General features: G+C 39.6%; 1 protein-coding gene across 3 annotated transcripts in view; it reads right to left on the reverse strand.

Moving 5' to 3' along the window:
* The window catches only part of Cntnap4 (contactin associated protein family member 4), a 291,138-nt gene that overhangs the window by 99,885 nt on the left and 173,815 nt on the right, over positions 1–17,438 (reverse strand). For 2 of the 3 annotated variants that reach the window (XM_060391927.1, XM_060391928.1), the window contains 4 exons: positions 11,956–12,159; positions 11,251–11,435; positions 10,375–10,518; positions 7,427–7,688 (listed from right to left, as the gene is read on the reverse strand). In XM_060391927.1, coding sequence (XP_060247910.1) covers positions 7,427–7,688; positions 10,375–10,518; positions 11,251–11,435; positions 11,956–12,159 — 795 coding nt within the window. Of the gene's footprint in view, positions 1–7,426; positions 7,689–10,374; positions 10,519–11,250; positions 11,436–11,955; positions 12,160–17,438 lie in introns of those variants that run through there. The other variant, XM_060391929.1, reaches the window with a different exon arrangement.

Raw genomic sequence — 17,438 nt, forward strand, 5'->3', positions numbered from 1 at the left:
CTCACAATTACAGTTCGAAATGCACCGAAACTCTCTTAAATGCTCACACTGTTCTGCCGTGGTTGTACTGACAGGGATATAAACCCTACCCAAGGTTGAAAGCACGTTATTCTATCACCCAAGAAAATAATATTCTCAGGATTCAACTCTGGATTGTTCTACAAAAGATACTCGGACCCAGAAGTGACGAAGGCAGGCTGCAGACTTCCGTGTAGGCATTCTGTGAGAAGGGGCTCCTCTTAGAAGATAGGGTAGAGCTGATAACCTGTGACTGAGGAAGGCTGGACTAACCTCAGCAAACATCCCCTCTCCAACTCATCCTTGCAGCGCTTCCTTTAGGAGGCGGCATGCACGGCGACAACTCGTGACGACTTAATCCACAAGAGTGGGCACTTCTAGCTGCATCCTCAATCCTCCGTGTCCTCTAACCTGTCCCTCCGTCAATGACTCTGCTGTCGGTCTTGACCCTCTACATGTTTGAAAGTCTCCTTGTTGGGCACTGGGCATCTGCCAAGCTAGCTTGTCTTGCCAACTGATGTGGATTCCCCGTCTCTGCCTCCCTTCCTGCCACGGGAGCATTAGGATTACAGTCACATGCTGTCACGTCTGGCTTTATTAAGTGAGTTCAGGGGTTCAGACTTAAGTTCTCACTCTTGCCCCTCCCCAAGTTCTTTATCCACTGAATAATCTCCCCAGCTTTGATTTTGTTTTCTTTTTCAGCTGCAGAGTTCAATATGTAGCCCAAGTTGGTCTCAAAATCATCCTGTGGCAGACTCTCAAAGGCTGGGATCCAAAGTGTGTGCCACCTCATAGTGGCTGGCTGGCATAGTGATACTTTTATGACAAATGATAAAATGAATTACTATATTATCAAATAACGTATAAATGCAGGTGTGGGGACTGAAGAGGTGGCTAGTAGGTAAGAGCATTGCCCACTCTTCATGAGGGCCAGGATTTGATTCCCAGTTCTTCACTATCATCTGCAACTCCAGCCCCTAGGGATCCGACTCTCTCTTCTGGCCTCTAGAGGCCCTTTAGGCACAAGGTGTACAGGCATACATGTACACAAAAAATCCATACACATAAAGTAAAACTGGAAATGAAACATTAAAAAACATAAGTCTATGAAGCTCATGTTTCTGCTTTATGCTTTATCTTTGTGCTGTTATTGTTTCTAAAAGCCTTATGTCTGTTTTCAGACTCATGGATTCATACAAGTCCTACAGAGAGCCAGTGCTGGCCCAAAGACCATGCTTTGTGTAGCAGTGCCCTGGGCAAATGCTGACTGGGCATGGGACAGAATTAAACCAAAGGCTTGGTGAGGCCTTTGGAACCCTACTTTCCATACAGAAGCCAAGCTAGATTATGAACAAAAGATTGGCAGGACAACCCTCTCTACAATTTGGCACAGTTAACTGCATCAATTTAACAAGCCAGCGGGTTATGAACTGGGGGCCACACTTTCAAAGAACCCTTTAGAAAGCTGAAATTTTGTGTAATAGACACCATTTACATGTGGAGGGGACTTATTGCCTGCCAATGGGATGAATTGCTCAAATTAAAACATGAATGACCCCTAACATATTTCAACTAGCCCTACCTAGTAAATCAGATTGTCTTTCACTTTTCTACACCTCAGTCTGGTATGAAGGGTCCCCGTTCAAATGACATTCTACTATTAGAGGAGGAAAAGAAAGAATCATACAATTTGCACTTTTCCCTTTTTTAATTATATCATACAACTCAATTCTATTGCTATTTGGTTATTTTTCTCATCTCTATGACAGAACACCTAAAAAAGGAAAAGTTTATAGGGCTATAAAAAGATGGCTCAGTGGTTAAGGCTTGCTGCTCTTCAGAGGACCCAAGTTGCTCACAACCTACTGTGACTCTAGATGGCCTGACACCTTCTTCTGGCTTCTATAGGCACCTACACACACACACACACACACACACACACACACACACCACATACACACACACAATCCTTTTTAAAGGAAAAAAAAAGGATATTGTGGTTTATGGCTAGAAGGCATGGCAAAATTCCTGGTGACAGGAGTTATGAGGCTGAGACCATTCTCATTCCGGTAGAGGGGAAGAGCAATCAGACCCAAGATCCTCAATGGCCCAGATCTCCACTTCCTCCAATCATGCCTCCAGCCTCAAGGTTTCCAACCGCAAAACATAACCCATCGCTGGGGACCAAGAGCCTTAAGCCATGAGCCTGTGGAGGTCAAGGATGGGAATCAAGGCCAGAGTCCTGAGGAGTCAAGTGCCCACTGCTGAGCCATATCCTAGGCTTCGCTCATTAGAATCTGGGACACTTTGTTGCTATATTAATGAAGCAATAATTGTAATAACATTACCAAGTGATTGTTCACAAGTACCAGCACAAGTTTGGTGCTTTCTGTATATTATATAATTTACACCACATTGGTTATCAGCCTGCTTTTCGGTATGGAGAAAATGAAGCTTGTGGGGAATTAACAATTACCCCAGGTGCTATCCAGCTAGCAAGCAACAAAAACAAACCAGAAACCCTCACCTTACCCCCAAACCCACAATTTTCTGTGCCTATGAGGCGGGTGCTTTCACTATTCTTCTTCCTGACAAACAACCAACTCTGAGAAGAAAGAAAGGCATGACCAACAATGTGGCATTTGACTATCAGGAAACTGAGCTGATGGCATGCAGGCCAAGAGAAGGACCTGGCGGCATCCTGTTGAACATAAACCTCCAGAATACCAGCATCAGTACCTTTGTGGCAATGGAACCATAAGAAGAAACCAAGAGCACTTCTAGGCTGCCTATGGTGGTGCATGCTTGTAATCCCAGCATTTGGAAGGCAGAAACAAGAGAAGGATTATAAATTCAAGGCCAGCCTGGTCTACATACGAAGTTGCAGGCTAGCTTGTAAGCCCCCATCTCAAAATGTCAAAAAGACAAACAAGTAACAATACTACAATTTCAAACTCTTGAGTGCACAAAGACCAGAAAAGAAATAAGATTGATGTGTAAACCGTAGGAATACAAAATTTCTCCCTTTTCTGAATAATATCAGTGACTACTGCCACTGTATATTCATCGCACTGCAGGTGCATGGTTTGAGAGCTTGGCCTGAGGTGATGCAACTTTGGAGACTGTGAAACCCTCAGGAGGAGCCTAAGAGCCTAGCTAAAGAAAGCAGGTCACCAGAAAAGAGGTTTGAAGACTGTAAGCCATGCCCTAGTTCTGGCCTCTTTGCTTCCTGACCAGATATGATGTGAGCAGGCTCCTCTGTCACATATTCCATTTTTTTTTTGTTTTGTTTTTTAAATGAAGTATACCATTTCAACATGCATTTCCTAACATGATGGACTGAAACTCTCCTGATGCCATGAGCTAAAACAGGTCCTTCCTCCCTTACCCTGCTTCTGCCAGGTTTGGTGCCCTAGCAACACACACTAAAATGGCTACCGCAACTACTAATTTCTCTTTTGGCAATTCCTCCAGCTTTATATTTCATTCTTCCATCCTTCTAGATTAAGATTACAAAAATATCAAACCAGAGAGTTAACCTTACTTCCCAAGGGCATTTACTCTACAGCCAATGTTCTAGATACCACAGTCAGTGAACATACATCCAAAGTTTATGTCATTCGTAATACTTCTGTGGCAAGCTCCTCGTGTGAGTCTCAGTGTGTGTTTCTCTTGCAACAAGCAACAGACTCAATGTGTTCAAACTCCGAATATGTTCAAGGTGACTGAGGAAGGGGGACACTGTCAACTTCAAACATAAGAACTGAATAATAAATGGAAGCATTTGCCATCGCAGGTGCTGGGGAGAACAGAATTGTTCTAGAACCTTCTCTTCCTCAACCCAAATCCTTGAATCTGTCTCTGGCTCAAACCATATCACCATATAAATTATAGGAGGAAGGAAGAAGTTTTTATCTGCTTTCTTCTGGGTAATCTCCAGGCCTATCGTAAATTGCTATAGAAACGGTCTGACAGTTCAGCTGCCCTCAGCCTCTGCCAAGACTGCACCAGACATCTAGAAGGGAAGATGGATAAAGGACAATAACTAAGCCTGCTGCTTAGGGGAGATCCTCTGCAAAGGTGCAGAAGGCAATTATATGTGTGCTATCACTCAAGGAACCACTGAAGAGTGGTTCCCATTTCCAACTATACCTCAGCACTCTGAAATCACCAGGAATCCTACATTTACTATCTTGACTAGCCAGCATTAAGAACCCAGATCACTGGATAGCTCTTGTCAACGGGAAACTATGGGGGTCATTGGTGACTATCACTTCAGTGGAGGGCAGGAGTTTAAAGGTGACAGGTTTACAGTATGAGGAGAGGAAGAGTTTAACAAGGAAAGGGGATGAAACAGAACTGAAAAATGCCTTTTTCTAGGCAAGACACATCAGGAGGGCTGTGCCATCGGAGGAGCACAAGCATTGGAAATGTCTATCAAAACAGCAGACACACTTCTGATAGTATATGCAGGCTTACAGCAAGCAGGTGCTGCAGTTGGGCCAAAAGGCTTGTTCATGAGACTGATTTCCACCATTCTGTAAAATATTAAAACCATTGTAGGAACTTCAAACTAGACAATGAAGAATTTCATTTTCAATAAGAAAATGTAACTGCATTGTTACAGTAGGTCATTGATGTCATCTGGACTGGCTTTGATTTCACATCTCCTGTACCAATGACAAGAGCTGAAATATCTTGTGTCATAAGGGATTTCAGAGACTGTTAAAATGTTCCAAGATTTAGGCTAACATACTATCATTAATATTTCAAGGATGCCTTAGGTTCACATAATATTTTCAAATTTCAAATGACAATTTGTCAATGGTCCATCCCATTACAAATTTAACCTTGTAATTCAAATATTAGCATAATTCAGTACTTTCTACATATAATTTAGGTTTTTTTCACTATGAAAGGAAAAAATATTTTGAATTTTCAAACCCTTGAGATTAGTAATTTGTATGTCTAGGAACTATGAACATTTAAGCCATCCTTATATAAATGAAAAGATTTAGTCTAGTATAATACTCCAAATGTCCCCAAGTGGAAGGTCATTTCTTATGGAAAATGAAACTAACTGGGTATTCAACTACAACTTAAATAACTTATTTGTAAATTTAAAAATAATTTGCAACACTGGAATTCACAATATATATATACATATACATATACATATACATATACATATACATATACATATACATATATAATATAACCCACTTGGGGTTCACTTGATAATGTTCGACAACCAAACCAATTGCTGAATTTTGATGACTTTAAATAAATCATGCATGACAGTTGGATTGGTAATATATGATAATAAATATTCTTATTACATAAGGATGGCTTAAACTTTCATAGTTATTACATATATAATTTTGAAAGAAACTGGAAAAGCAAGAGGAAAGAGAGTTGGTAGCCAGCTTTTGCTATTTGCAGTGTAATATATTTTACTATGCTTACACTCATAGTTAGATTCCTTATTGTAAGCTATGAAAATAGTCATATAAAGTCATGTGATAACATAATGAATTATGCTGTGTCTGTATTCAAACACTCATTTAGAGATTTTAAAATCACTTAGGGTATTCGACGCATTGCTATACCTGGTAATTTATTAACCATATATTCCTGTAAAGAGGCTGGAAGTGAGTCAGCTTCATGCGGCTCGGCTCACTACAGTAATGTACTGAAGCAGTTTCTTTAAGACTGAAAATTAGACTATGGCTGTAGCCACTTCAGAGGATGTCAAATGCATCCCAGTACGCTGTGCCCTAATGACAAGCTTACAATTTTAGACTCTCACTTCAGGAGCCTCTTAATTATTCATATGACACTGATTAATTTATTTCTTTTTGTCCAGACTACAAATCCAACACATTGAACATTACATAAAAAAGTCACAGCATAGTACCTCTAAAAAATTATAATTAATCCTGACTTCCTAGCACTCGAACTTAAACTGAGGTGATACAGGAACCCGAATGGCAATAAAAACATACAAACAATAGGCTTCTGTGTTGGCTGGCTTTATGTCAACTTGACACAAGCCAGAGGTTTGTTGTTATTGTTGTTGTTTTTGGAAGAAGCAAACACAACTGAAAAACTGCCCCTACCAGATTGGCCTGTGGATGAGACTATGATACATTTTCTTGATTGATGATGGTGTGTGAGGGCCCTGCCCAATGTGGTCAGTGCCAACCCATGGTTAATGGTCCTGGATGTTCTTAGAGAGCAAGCCAAGCTAGGCATAAAAAGAAAGCTAGTAAGAAGTATTCCTTCATGGCCTCTGCATCAGCTTCTGCGTCCAGGTTCTGGTCCTGACTCCTCTGATGGTAGGATATGATATAGAAATATAAGTGAAGGAAACCTTTCTCTCTCCTAATTCCTTATGGTCATGGTGTTTTATCACAGCAATAGAAACCTAACAAAGCACCATATTAGGATCAATTAGTATACATGTTTTTCCTACTAGTTTCAAACTCTATTTTAACTTTTCTCATTTTTTTCCTTCCCCAATCAAATTCTATTATAAATCCTGGTCATAGTTAGTATAATATTGTACAATAGTTGTACAATATCAGCTATAAATTGTTTTTAAAAATCGTTTATTAATTTAATGTAGCAATTTACCCCAGTTTGACCTCTAGCTGCCAGAAGTGGATGCTACTCTATATATGAAAAAGTGTAATGGAGATTCCTTGTTGAGAACTATATAATTTTAATGAAGAGACAAAAATATCCCTCACTCACAGCTCTGACCTAGATTGAACATTAATTTTCAACACACATATAAAGTCACCTTAATTATATTACCTCTAATTGATACAAGGATACCATATTGTAAACGATTGCTGAAAACTTTAATTGGTATCTAAATGGCAAATTTTGCACAAATCTTTGCCTCTTTATAAATGTATCCAACCATTGCAAGGTACATTTGCATATTAGTACAAAATGACAGATAGATATAGGTGCCAGTGTGGCCTCTGCTATGCTCCACACCATCTTGGAAAATAGCTGTTTAACAGTCTAATTTTTCACCGAAAGACATCCAGTTAACTTATTGGCCTGTTTTCAATGCCATTCACTTTCCCCCTAAACCCATTTCCTTCTGCTAGGTTGATGACTTGTGTGAGTTGGTAAAAGGGTCATGGATGGAAATTTCTATTCCCTCGTCATTATCAACGATGTTAATAAGAACTTTGAATACTGGAATCATATTTAGAAGAAAATTGGAATCAAGCTCCTCTTAGGAAGGGTACTGACAATCTTATTAACTCAAGTATCCATTTATTAAACAAATATTAATTTTGGGTTATGCATAAAATTTCGGGAGAAGGGACACAGAGATAATGAAATCTTTCAAATCCATATGCTTTGCCTGCAGAAATACATTTATTACCTGCTGTGATGTCACCAGGTGACTTTCCTGGCTGGTGGAGATTCAGTTTAAGTTTCCCATCACTGAGCAAGAGGAGGAGACCACCTGAAACCAGCTGAAGTTCACAGAAGAGCAGAAGTCCAACCTTATTCCAGGTTCGGAACTGAAAACTGGTTGAGATGGCTTCGTCTTTGGAAGGTGCTGGGAGTACCAAGTAACTCCTGGAGCTCAGAAATGTCAGAGGCATAGACTGTGGTTGTGAACAAGAAAACGATGTATTTCCCTGAGGACAAAGGACAAGAAAAGGCATTCAGCTCATCACCCTCTGCACGGTATGGAACTTGCATACTCGTAAAGTCTGCTTATCAATCTAGTATTATTCTAGCCTGAAAACAATTTGCCATTACCATGGAAGGCCCAAATCTTTGCCATTTATCTTAAAAGTTCTTGAAGTGTGTTCCTAGGTTTTGTCATCATTCTTCAACATTTGCATAGACTTGCAAAGTCAACAAAATCAACTTTATTGAAAAGAATAAACATTGGGAGAAAATCTTGGTCAAACAAACAAAACAAATGATTCTGTTAAAAATTGAACTTTCACTTTGTACAACTTTGTATGTTGTACGCGGGGTGAAATGTTAAAAGCTTGAGAGCACAGAATGTTAACTGCTAACCTATAAACTAACATACAAAGTGATGGAAATTTTAAGACTATCGAACCCTGTGGAGATGGGAGCAGTTATCGGCTGCAGTTTGACCCTATGCTTTATTTAGGTAGCTGCCCGCTCCTGTCTTCCACACAGCACATCCTCTTGCCCATGATCTGTAAGGCTCTTGGCCCAGTGTTGTGTAGAAACATCATTTAGGATGAATTGCAAACACACCTCGCTGTATTTCCTTTTAAATTGTCTCCCTTTAACAAAGGAAAGTAATGAAATACAAAATCTTACTGGATGTTAGGAACATACAAAGCACAAATTCACAGAGAATTGGGAATGAAATCATTTCTATAATAAATATTCTTGTGATGCTCTCTGGGATTTTCTGCACAACATGAGATTCAATTTACATATTTTGGATTTTAAGCAATGAAAGAAATTAATGAAAATCCATTTACATCTGCACTTTATTATCAAAATAGTAGTGTTGGAAACCGTGTTCCTCAGGATTACAATCCTTGTCTGCTTCTAGCCAGAAGCTCCCTCAAAACTCAGAATGATATTTGACAATCAGAAGTAGAACATCAGCCATTTTGTCCCAAAGGTGTTGGGAATCATGTACAATGATGGGGTTCTGGGAATCCAAAGCCCAGTCCTCAAGGTAACACTGTTCCCAGAACCCCACATAGATGCTAGAAGGGCGGCGAGGGAGGCTACCTATAATTCCACCCTCAGTAGCCAGAGACAGGGAGATCCCCAGGGCAAGCTGGCCAGCAGCCTGTAGGCAAGCTCTGAGTTTGGTTGCCTGGCACAGCCTCAGTGAGTAAGGTGGAACAGTGATTGAAGCCTCCTCAGCCTCCACTTGCACACATCCACTCACACGCAAAATCAAAAACAAAAAACAGAACATGTACCTCCTCCCCCGCTTCCCATACGTGGGCATAATGGCAGGCAGAGGGATGATGCTTTATCCCACTGCTCTCCTTCACTCTGCACCACCTATTTATCCTGACAGCTGGTCCTGCTGGGCAGCAGCAAGCCAAGTGGATGCCTGCCCCAGATGTGTGACTTGGATTTATAGGGACAGAAGGTACCCAGAGGCAAGAGCTCCTGTAGAACCCTCAGAAACTTCGTCTCTGAATAAGCCACAAATTCCCCGCCATTCACACTGTGGCTTTGGACAGGCCTTCACTCATGGTTCCTCTGCTAAGTCCTAAGATCAAAGTACAGAGAAAGGTGGCTTGTTTGCCACTCTGCTATTGCTTCCCTGGTAGAGCCATGAGCAATAGTTAGAGCTAAATGCTGCCATATTTCCATGGACTAGATATAATGGAACCCGGACGATATTGCTGTATAGACAGCTTCGCAGCTAGAATGTTGTACCTATAAGTTCTTTATCTGTTATGAATGATGAGGATAAATACAAGTGTTTCTAGCATCTTGGTAACATACCAGGAATCTACTCAATACTGAGGCTCTGTGCTCATCCAATGATCTGGTCAGGGAATAACTTCTTAAATAAAACAGAAACAAAATAAATAATCTACCAAGAGTAATAATATCTTCACAAAACTGACACCACCACAACAAAATTAAAACCGTATCACAATTTTAAAATATTTTCCATACTATTTTTTTTTCGTTTACTGCTGTATGACAGTTTCCTCCAAATTAACATGGTCCATCTAGGAGAGAGGGGCTGGTGCATGAAATTCAGGAGCTAAGCAAAACATCTCATGTCTTAGAAAGCTGAAGCTTAGAAATTCTGGAAGTCTTCTCCCCAGCTTTACAGACACCATAAGCAATTACTACAGGAGGAGTCTAGTCAGCCAACCTGTGAGGAAAGAGCTCTAGAGCTGCAGCTCTGTGACTCATCACCTGTGTTGGGGGTGGCTGTTTCTGTAACGCAGCATCTTTGTAAGTAGCCTGGTACCCATACTCGTATTAGTTACCCAAATAGAAACTCATTGGTTAACCAAGTTGAGTTTCGGTGGAGTCATTACTTTGGTCTTTCTGGGGTGAGGAGGTTGGGGTTGGTGTATGTGTTTGTGTGTGTGCGTGTATGTATGTGTGTCTCCCCAGGGAAAATACGTCACACATTTACTTGATATGAAAATAAATACATGAAAAAATAGTTGTATTTTGTGAATTGTAATTCCCCCAAATAGAATTAATCTCCTATGTGCTTACTGTCAACCAGACAGAAATTTCAAATAAGAGCCAAGACTAAAACTTACTAAGCAAGGCCCTCAAGTGGAACAATTTTATTTGGAAAAGATACATCTTACTCCTTCACATGGAGATTCTTACCATGGTGGTGATCTGAGGGCTGTGTTGCTTAGCCAAGCCAATGACATCCACTCCATTATAAAAGAGGTTCTCTAAACATCCATGAAAGTGTTTGTATGGCAATGTCACTGATTTTGCAGGTGCTGAGATCCCTCCAAAGCTGATCTTAGAAAGAAAAATGGCATCAATAATATTGTTTAGTGAGTTTATGATAACCTGTTTAAATAATTATGATTAGCAATTATAACAGCAATCATCATGAAGATAACTTTACAACACCACTCATAGAAAAAAAATAAGATACAACTTTTAAAAACAAATTTATGTGCATTTAGTCTTCATTTGTGTGACAGCTTGATTATTCTTCCAAGTCACTAATTACACCTGGTTTTGATATTTATTGCTTAATGAAGAAAAATACACTTTTCTATTCACTGGAGAACTTGGGTCTATTTAATAATGTAGCTAATTATGACATTTTATTTTGTATATGTTTCTAGCACACATTGCTATTTGCATATTTAAATTGGTTGTTAATGAATTAATCTGTTTGCCGTTATATTCTCTCATAAATCTGTATTTCTCAGGGGTAGAACACAAGGAAATCAGACCTCACATGTTGCATCGAGATCCCCTCATGGGAAAGGACTGTGACTATGTGTGTCAGGTGAAATGATGGCCATGTGCAATAATGATACATATATGCATATAATTAACGACAAACCTCAACTTCCCTATTAGAGTGAGTTAGGCCACCTTAGGAAAGCTTCATCAGCCTGGCGATTTATTCTGAAGGTGTGTTTTTATAGCTCTTTCTTTCTTTCTTTCTTTCTGGCTAGGAAATTAAACAACATGTACACCATCAAATCTGTATTAATTGAAATGTAACCACCACACCTCATAATCAAGATCCAGGTAATTGAATTCTCCTTGGGCATGGAAGTGATGCCTGTGCTCATCCACTGTAAAGTTGACCTGTTTGCCCAGTCTCTGGATGAGCACAGAATGCCAGTGCTGATCATCTAGCAGGCTGCCCAAGGTGAGGTTGATCAGGGCGGAGCTAGAGGTCAGTCTTGCTTCACCTAGAAGGAAAAATGATAGCCCTGTGATTCATTTAAAAGGGGTGGGGAGCTTCACCTTGCACCAGCATCTCTCACATAATTTGCAACCTTCTTCTATGCATGCCATCCTGAACACGAGTGTGGATTTACCTGAGGCTTGATTATAATGATCTCTCAACCTTGCTGTCATTCCCTCCACTGTTAATTCTTTCTATTATTATTACCCATTGCCAGCTCATTTTCTATGTAAATTTTATCTTTGCTACAAGCTCATTATTTTTATGGCTGTAATATTTTTCAATGACCCATCCCATCCTTTATGAGGCTAGGAAATAACTGTGGAACTCTGTCAGAGTTATGGGAAGAGCATTCAAAGAGGGGTTTGCGCAGTTTGCAGGCATGAATCATATGGGCGCTCAGCATACACACAAGTCCTTAAATGGTAAAGCAAGGTACTTTAAATGTCAAAAGAAGTGAGCTATGAAAACATAAGTGATAAGCAATAATCAGACCTTCCGAGAGCTTCACCAACTAATCTTACCTGAATTAATAAGTAAGTATAACTTTCCTCTTCTTAACTCCAACATGATGTGATCCCCAGAAGGTCCTGCCCTGTGCAACAGGATCCCATCACTTTCCATGGTTTTAAACTTCAAAGAAATGATATCTCTTATTGGAGCCAAGGAGTTTTGATCAAATTTGTAGAGGAGGGAGCTTTTCCCATCAAGATCAATCACCACTGACCCTAGAAACAAAGAGAGTGAAAGTCACCATTCTATGCATAAATGTAGTTTATACTGATGCATGGTAACTACTGTGATGTGTGTGTGTGTACATATGTATGTGTGTATGCATGTGTGTGTGATATCATACCAAAAAATACCTAATTTTGTCAAATCCCAAAATTGATTCAATTCTATCTGAATCATTTTAGCTATTCACAAAATTCATGACTTAGAAATATTCTTGAAATGCATACCTCAAATTTTCTTATGTTACTAAAGGCTAGTCTCATTCTATGAAAGAAAAATCAAACAATGATTATGAATATATATATATATAACCACTTTATAATACTACATATTTAAAAATCCATAGTTTAATAATGGTCTTTGACTGTTGACATTAATTTGGGGGGAAAGCTAAAAAAAAAATAGTTTGACTATCTCAAATTCTTGCAGACATGCTGTATCTAACAGCGATCACATCTATTCATACACACCCACAAAAATATATATGTGTGTGAATACATGTCCACTTCAAGTATATATTAACTTGGCTTTGCCCTCTGTCTTAGTATATTATTTCCATGACTAAGTGATAGTACTTAAGGACAAGGCTATTTTCTGCTTTCTCAAGGGCATTGTTAGAAAGACATTAGTCTAATGGTATTGTGAGGTTTACTCTACCGCATTTATGTCATGCTTTGACATCGACCTGTTTTTTGGCTTTCTGGCAGTGTCTCACCTATTCATTGTCAGGCTCACTCTTACTCAGTTCATCTTGAAAAAGATGTCTTGCTGCAGTGGTAACGTAGTAGAACATCTGTCAAAATCAGTTGCACCCCGAAAAGGACACAAAATGAAACCAATAATACTCAGAAACCCTCACTGTATTTTCTGTTTCACAAGTCAAAGATATTTTTTTTTTAGGCAATTACCCTGGAGAGTATATTTATGTAATAAATGAAGAGGCTAGAGAAAGCCAATCAAATGAGAAACCTTTTTTCAAGTGTAAACTGACTTCTTTCCATCAACAACATCACAGAGCTTACTCATCATATTTCAGTTGATGAAATTACCATAGTTATTTCTGTGCCCAAATATGTGTTTGATTCAGACTAAACACTGTACCCAGGATACTGTTAATCACCTGCACTAACCCTAATTTTTGCTCCATTCTATGAAGCTATCTTTTAAAGATCCAGGAATCTGATTGTTTTTTAAATCTTGTTAATATGCTTATAAAGAATTCATTCACCAAGCACACATGAATAAACATCACATTCCTTAGAAAGAATAATGTTAGCTCAACAATCATTCCTTGTTATATAGTTGAATGAATGTGCATGGTTAAAACATAACTCTTTGTCAAACACAAATGATGTTTTCTACCATTATTAGGTAGCAATAAATTAAGAAAAATTTCAGCCAGATAGACTTTAAATGCTGACACATTTGGAGCAATGCAGTTATCTCTGAGTTAATGTATTGCTTAGAGGCAACTATCAGAGTAATGATTTTATTTTAGATAAAGACTATTTTTGGAATTAGCTACCAAGAGATTTTACCCCCTATAAAAACAGCCTATGTTACTTTAGCCTACTCTTCCCCCCCCCCTCTTTTTTCACTATTGTTATTATTACATTATAATGGTTGTATCCATCTTCCATGGCACCTTAAGCTTTGGGGCCCGAAGTACTTCCATCAGCAAAATAAGGTAGTAAAAAAAAAAAAAAATTCATGGACAATTGATGCCTAAAGCAATGGTGTAATGTTTTATCCCTCAAACTGAAACCACTTGCAGTTTTCTCTGATTCTTCCCTACTTTCGACCTATCAGGTGTGTGGCTATGCACATTAATGAAGTCATTTATTATAAACATACTCAGTCTACCCTGTCTGAGGCACTGCACACTGTGTGCTGGGTAGGAAATATTGAAGATAAGTATGCCCCTATGGAGATAAGACAGAGAGAAGATAAAACAATCAACATAAAATCATTATAGACTGTAGCTGCTGAAGAAGACTGGGCCCACTGGGTAAGATGTTGAGAAAAGCCTTGCTCAGGTGTCAGATCTAAAAATCTGAGTCTCAGACAGATACTTGTCAGTAACCTGGCCTCTCTCTACAGTTTCAAACTCTGTATCTTCTCCTTGTGTACTAGATTACTCTTTCTATATGTAACTTCAAAAAAGTTAGTCTCCCAATGCCTTTGTGTGTACCACCATATAATTAAAAAAATATCTAACGATTGTTGAGAAACTACTATGATAAGAAATAATGTAATGCCTAGGCATATATCCAAAAGCTCAAGTACACAACAAGGAGATTTGCTCAACCATGTTTGTAGTAGCTTTATTCGTAATAGCCAGAAACTGGAAACAACCCAGATGTCCCTCAACGAATGAACGGATACAGAAATTGTGGTACTTTTACACAACGGAATACTACTCAGCAATTAAAAACAAGGAAATCATGAAATTTGCAGGCAAATGGTGGGATCTAGAAAAGATCATCTTGAGTGAGGTATCCCAGGAGCAGAAAGACACACATGGTATATACTCACTTATATAGACCTATACGATAGGATAAACATACTAAAATCTGTACACCTAAAGAAGATAAACAAGAAAGAGGACCCGGGGTAAGATGATCAATCCTCATTTGGTAAAACAAATGGGATTGGACATGGGAAGTAGGAGAAAACAAGTAACAGGACAGGAACCTACGGCAGAGGGTCTCTGAAAGATTCTACCTAGCAGTGTATCAAAGCAGATGCGGAGACTCATAATCAAACCTTCAGCAGAGTGCAAGGAATCATATGATAAAAGTGGGAGGTAATATGACCAGGAGAGGACAGGAGCTCCACAAGGACAAAATATAGCAGGGCACAGGGGTCCTCTATGAGTCTGTTTCTCCAACCAAGGACCATGTATGGATATAACCTAGAACGCCTGCTCAGATGTAGCCCATGGTAGCTCAGTATCCAAGTGGGTACCCTAGTAAGTTAAAGAGGAACTATTTCTGACATGAACTCAATGATGGGCTCCTTTACCCAGCCCCCTCCAGGAGGGAGGAGCAGCCTTTCTAGATCACAGAGGAGGACATTGTAGCCAGTCCTGAAGATACCTGATAAGCTAGGGTCAGATGGAAAGGGGAGGAGGACCTCCCCTATCAGTGGACTTGGAAAGCAGCAGGGAGAGGTGAAGGAGAGAGGGTGGAGTTAGGAGGGAATGAGGAAGGGGGCTATGGCTGGGATACAAAGTAAAAACCTTTGATTAATATAAAAATAAAAATTAATAAAAATAAGCTTATAAAAATAATAAAAAAGAAATAATTTAATGTTCTAAAGTAGGAGGTGGGGTCCCTTCAACTAATGGGCCTCTGAGGGGAAAAAAAATATAGAGAGAGAAATAGGGAAATGAGCATACGGATGGCAATCACATCATACACTTTCCATGCAGCTAAGCAATGCTTTTCTGAAGGATGGAAACAGAAAGCACTCAAGTGACATACATGTTCCATAAAAATAAAAATGTAGTAGCGTCCCTGACATTTTCATATTAATGTTATACTCATTTAGAACCATTCACCTTTTTATTATTACACTTCCAAAGTTATTCATGCAAACACCTGACAGTGAGATATAGTTTCCAAATATTAGCACAGGGTGCGTTATTATGATACATAAAACACACTGGCTAGGATTTTTGTGTTTTGTTTTGTTTTCTTGTGTTTTGTCAACTTGACCCAAGCTAGAGTTTTCTTATCAGACAGCACCACAGGTACAAGAGTATCTCCTTCAGACTGACTACAGCCAACCGTGTGGGTGATTTTCTTAATTAGTGATTGATGCAGGAGGGCCCAGCCCACTGTTTCTCGCTCAGTCTCCATTCTTTTTTTTTATTTTTTTTTCTTTATTAATTACATTTTATTCACTTTGTATCTCCCCTGTGGTTCTCTCCCTCCTCCCATCCCAATCCCTCCCTTCCTCCACCGTCTGCTTGCATGCCCCTCCCCAAGTCCTCTGATAGAGGAGGTCTTCTTTTCCTTCCTTCTGATCCTAGTCAATTAGGTCTCATCAGGAATGGCTGCCTTGTCTTCTTCTGTGGTCTGGTAATGCTGCTTCCCCCTCAGTGGAAGGTAATTAAAAAGCAGGCCAATCAGTTCATGTCACAGACAGTCCCTGTTCATATTACAATGGAACCCACTTGGGTACTGATTGCCATGGGCTACATCTGTGCAGGGGTCTTAGGTTATCTCCATGCATAGTCCTTGGTTGGAATATCAGTCTCAGGAAAGATCCCTGTGCTCATATATTTTGGTTCTGTTGCTCTCCTTGTGGAATTCCTGTCTTCTCCAGATCTGTTTCCCATTTCTTTCCTAAGATTCCCTGCACTCTGCCCAAAGGTTGCCCATAAGTCTCAGCATCTGCATTGATAGTCTGCAGGGCAGAGCTTTTCAGAGGTCCTCTGTATCAGGCTCCTGACTTGTTCCCGCTTTTCTCCTTCTTCTGATGTCCAGCCTCTTTGCCTTTCTGGATAGGAATTGAGCATTTTAGCAAGAGTCCTCCCTCTTGATTAGTTTCCTTAGGTGTACAGATTTTAGTAGGTTTATCCTATATTATAGGTCTATATGAGCGAGTATATACCACGTGGAATATCAAATGGAGAGAAACACTTAAAGAAATGCTCAACCACATTAGCCATCAGGGAAATGCAAATCAAAACAACCCTAAGATTTCACCTTATACCCATCAGAATGGCTAAGATCAAAAACTCAAGAGACAACACATGCTGGAGAGATTGTGGAGAAAAGGGAACTTTCCTCCACTGCTGGTGAGAATGTAAACTTATACAACCACTCTGGAAAGCAATCTGGCGCTTTCTCAGACAACTAGGAATAGCGCTTCCTCAAGATCCAGCTATACCACTCTTAGGCATATATCCAAAAGATTCTCAAGTACACAACAAGGACATTTGCTCAACCATGTTTGTAGCAGCCTTATTTGTAATAGCCAAAAGCTGGAAACATCCCAGATGCCCCTCAGTGGAGGAACGGATGCACAAATTGTGGTATATCTACACAATGGAATATTACTCAGCAATATAAAAAACAAGGAAATCATGAAATTTGCAGGTAAATGGTGGGATCTGGAAAAGATCATCCTTAGTGAGCTATCCCAGAAGCAGAAAGATGTACACAGTCTCCATTCTTATATTCCCCACGGCAGGTGCTCCTGGGGTATGTCAGAGCACAGACTGTGCAAGCCGCAGAGAACATGCAGGAAAGCAGCATTCCTC

Source organism: Meriones unguiculatus, chromosome 10 (assembly GCF_030254825.1).
Source record: "Meriones unguiculatus strain TT.TT164.6M chromosome 10, Bangor_MerUng_6.1, whole genome shotgun sequence".
NCBI classification, from domain to species: Eukaryota; Metazoa; Chordata; class Mammalia; order Rodentia; family Muridae; genus Meriones; species Meriones unguiculatus.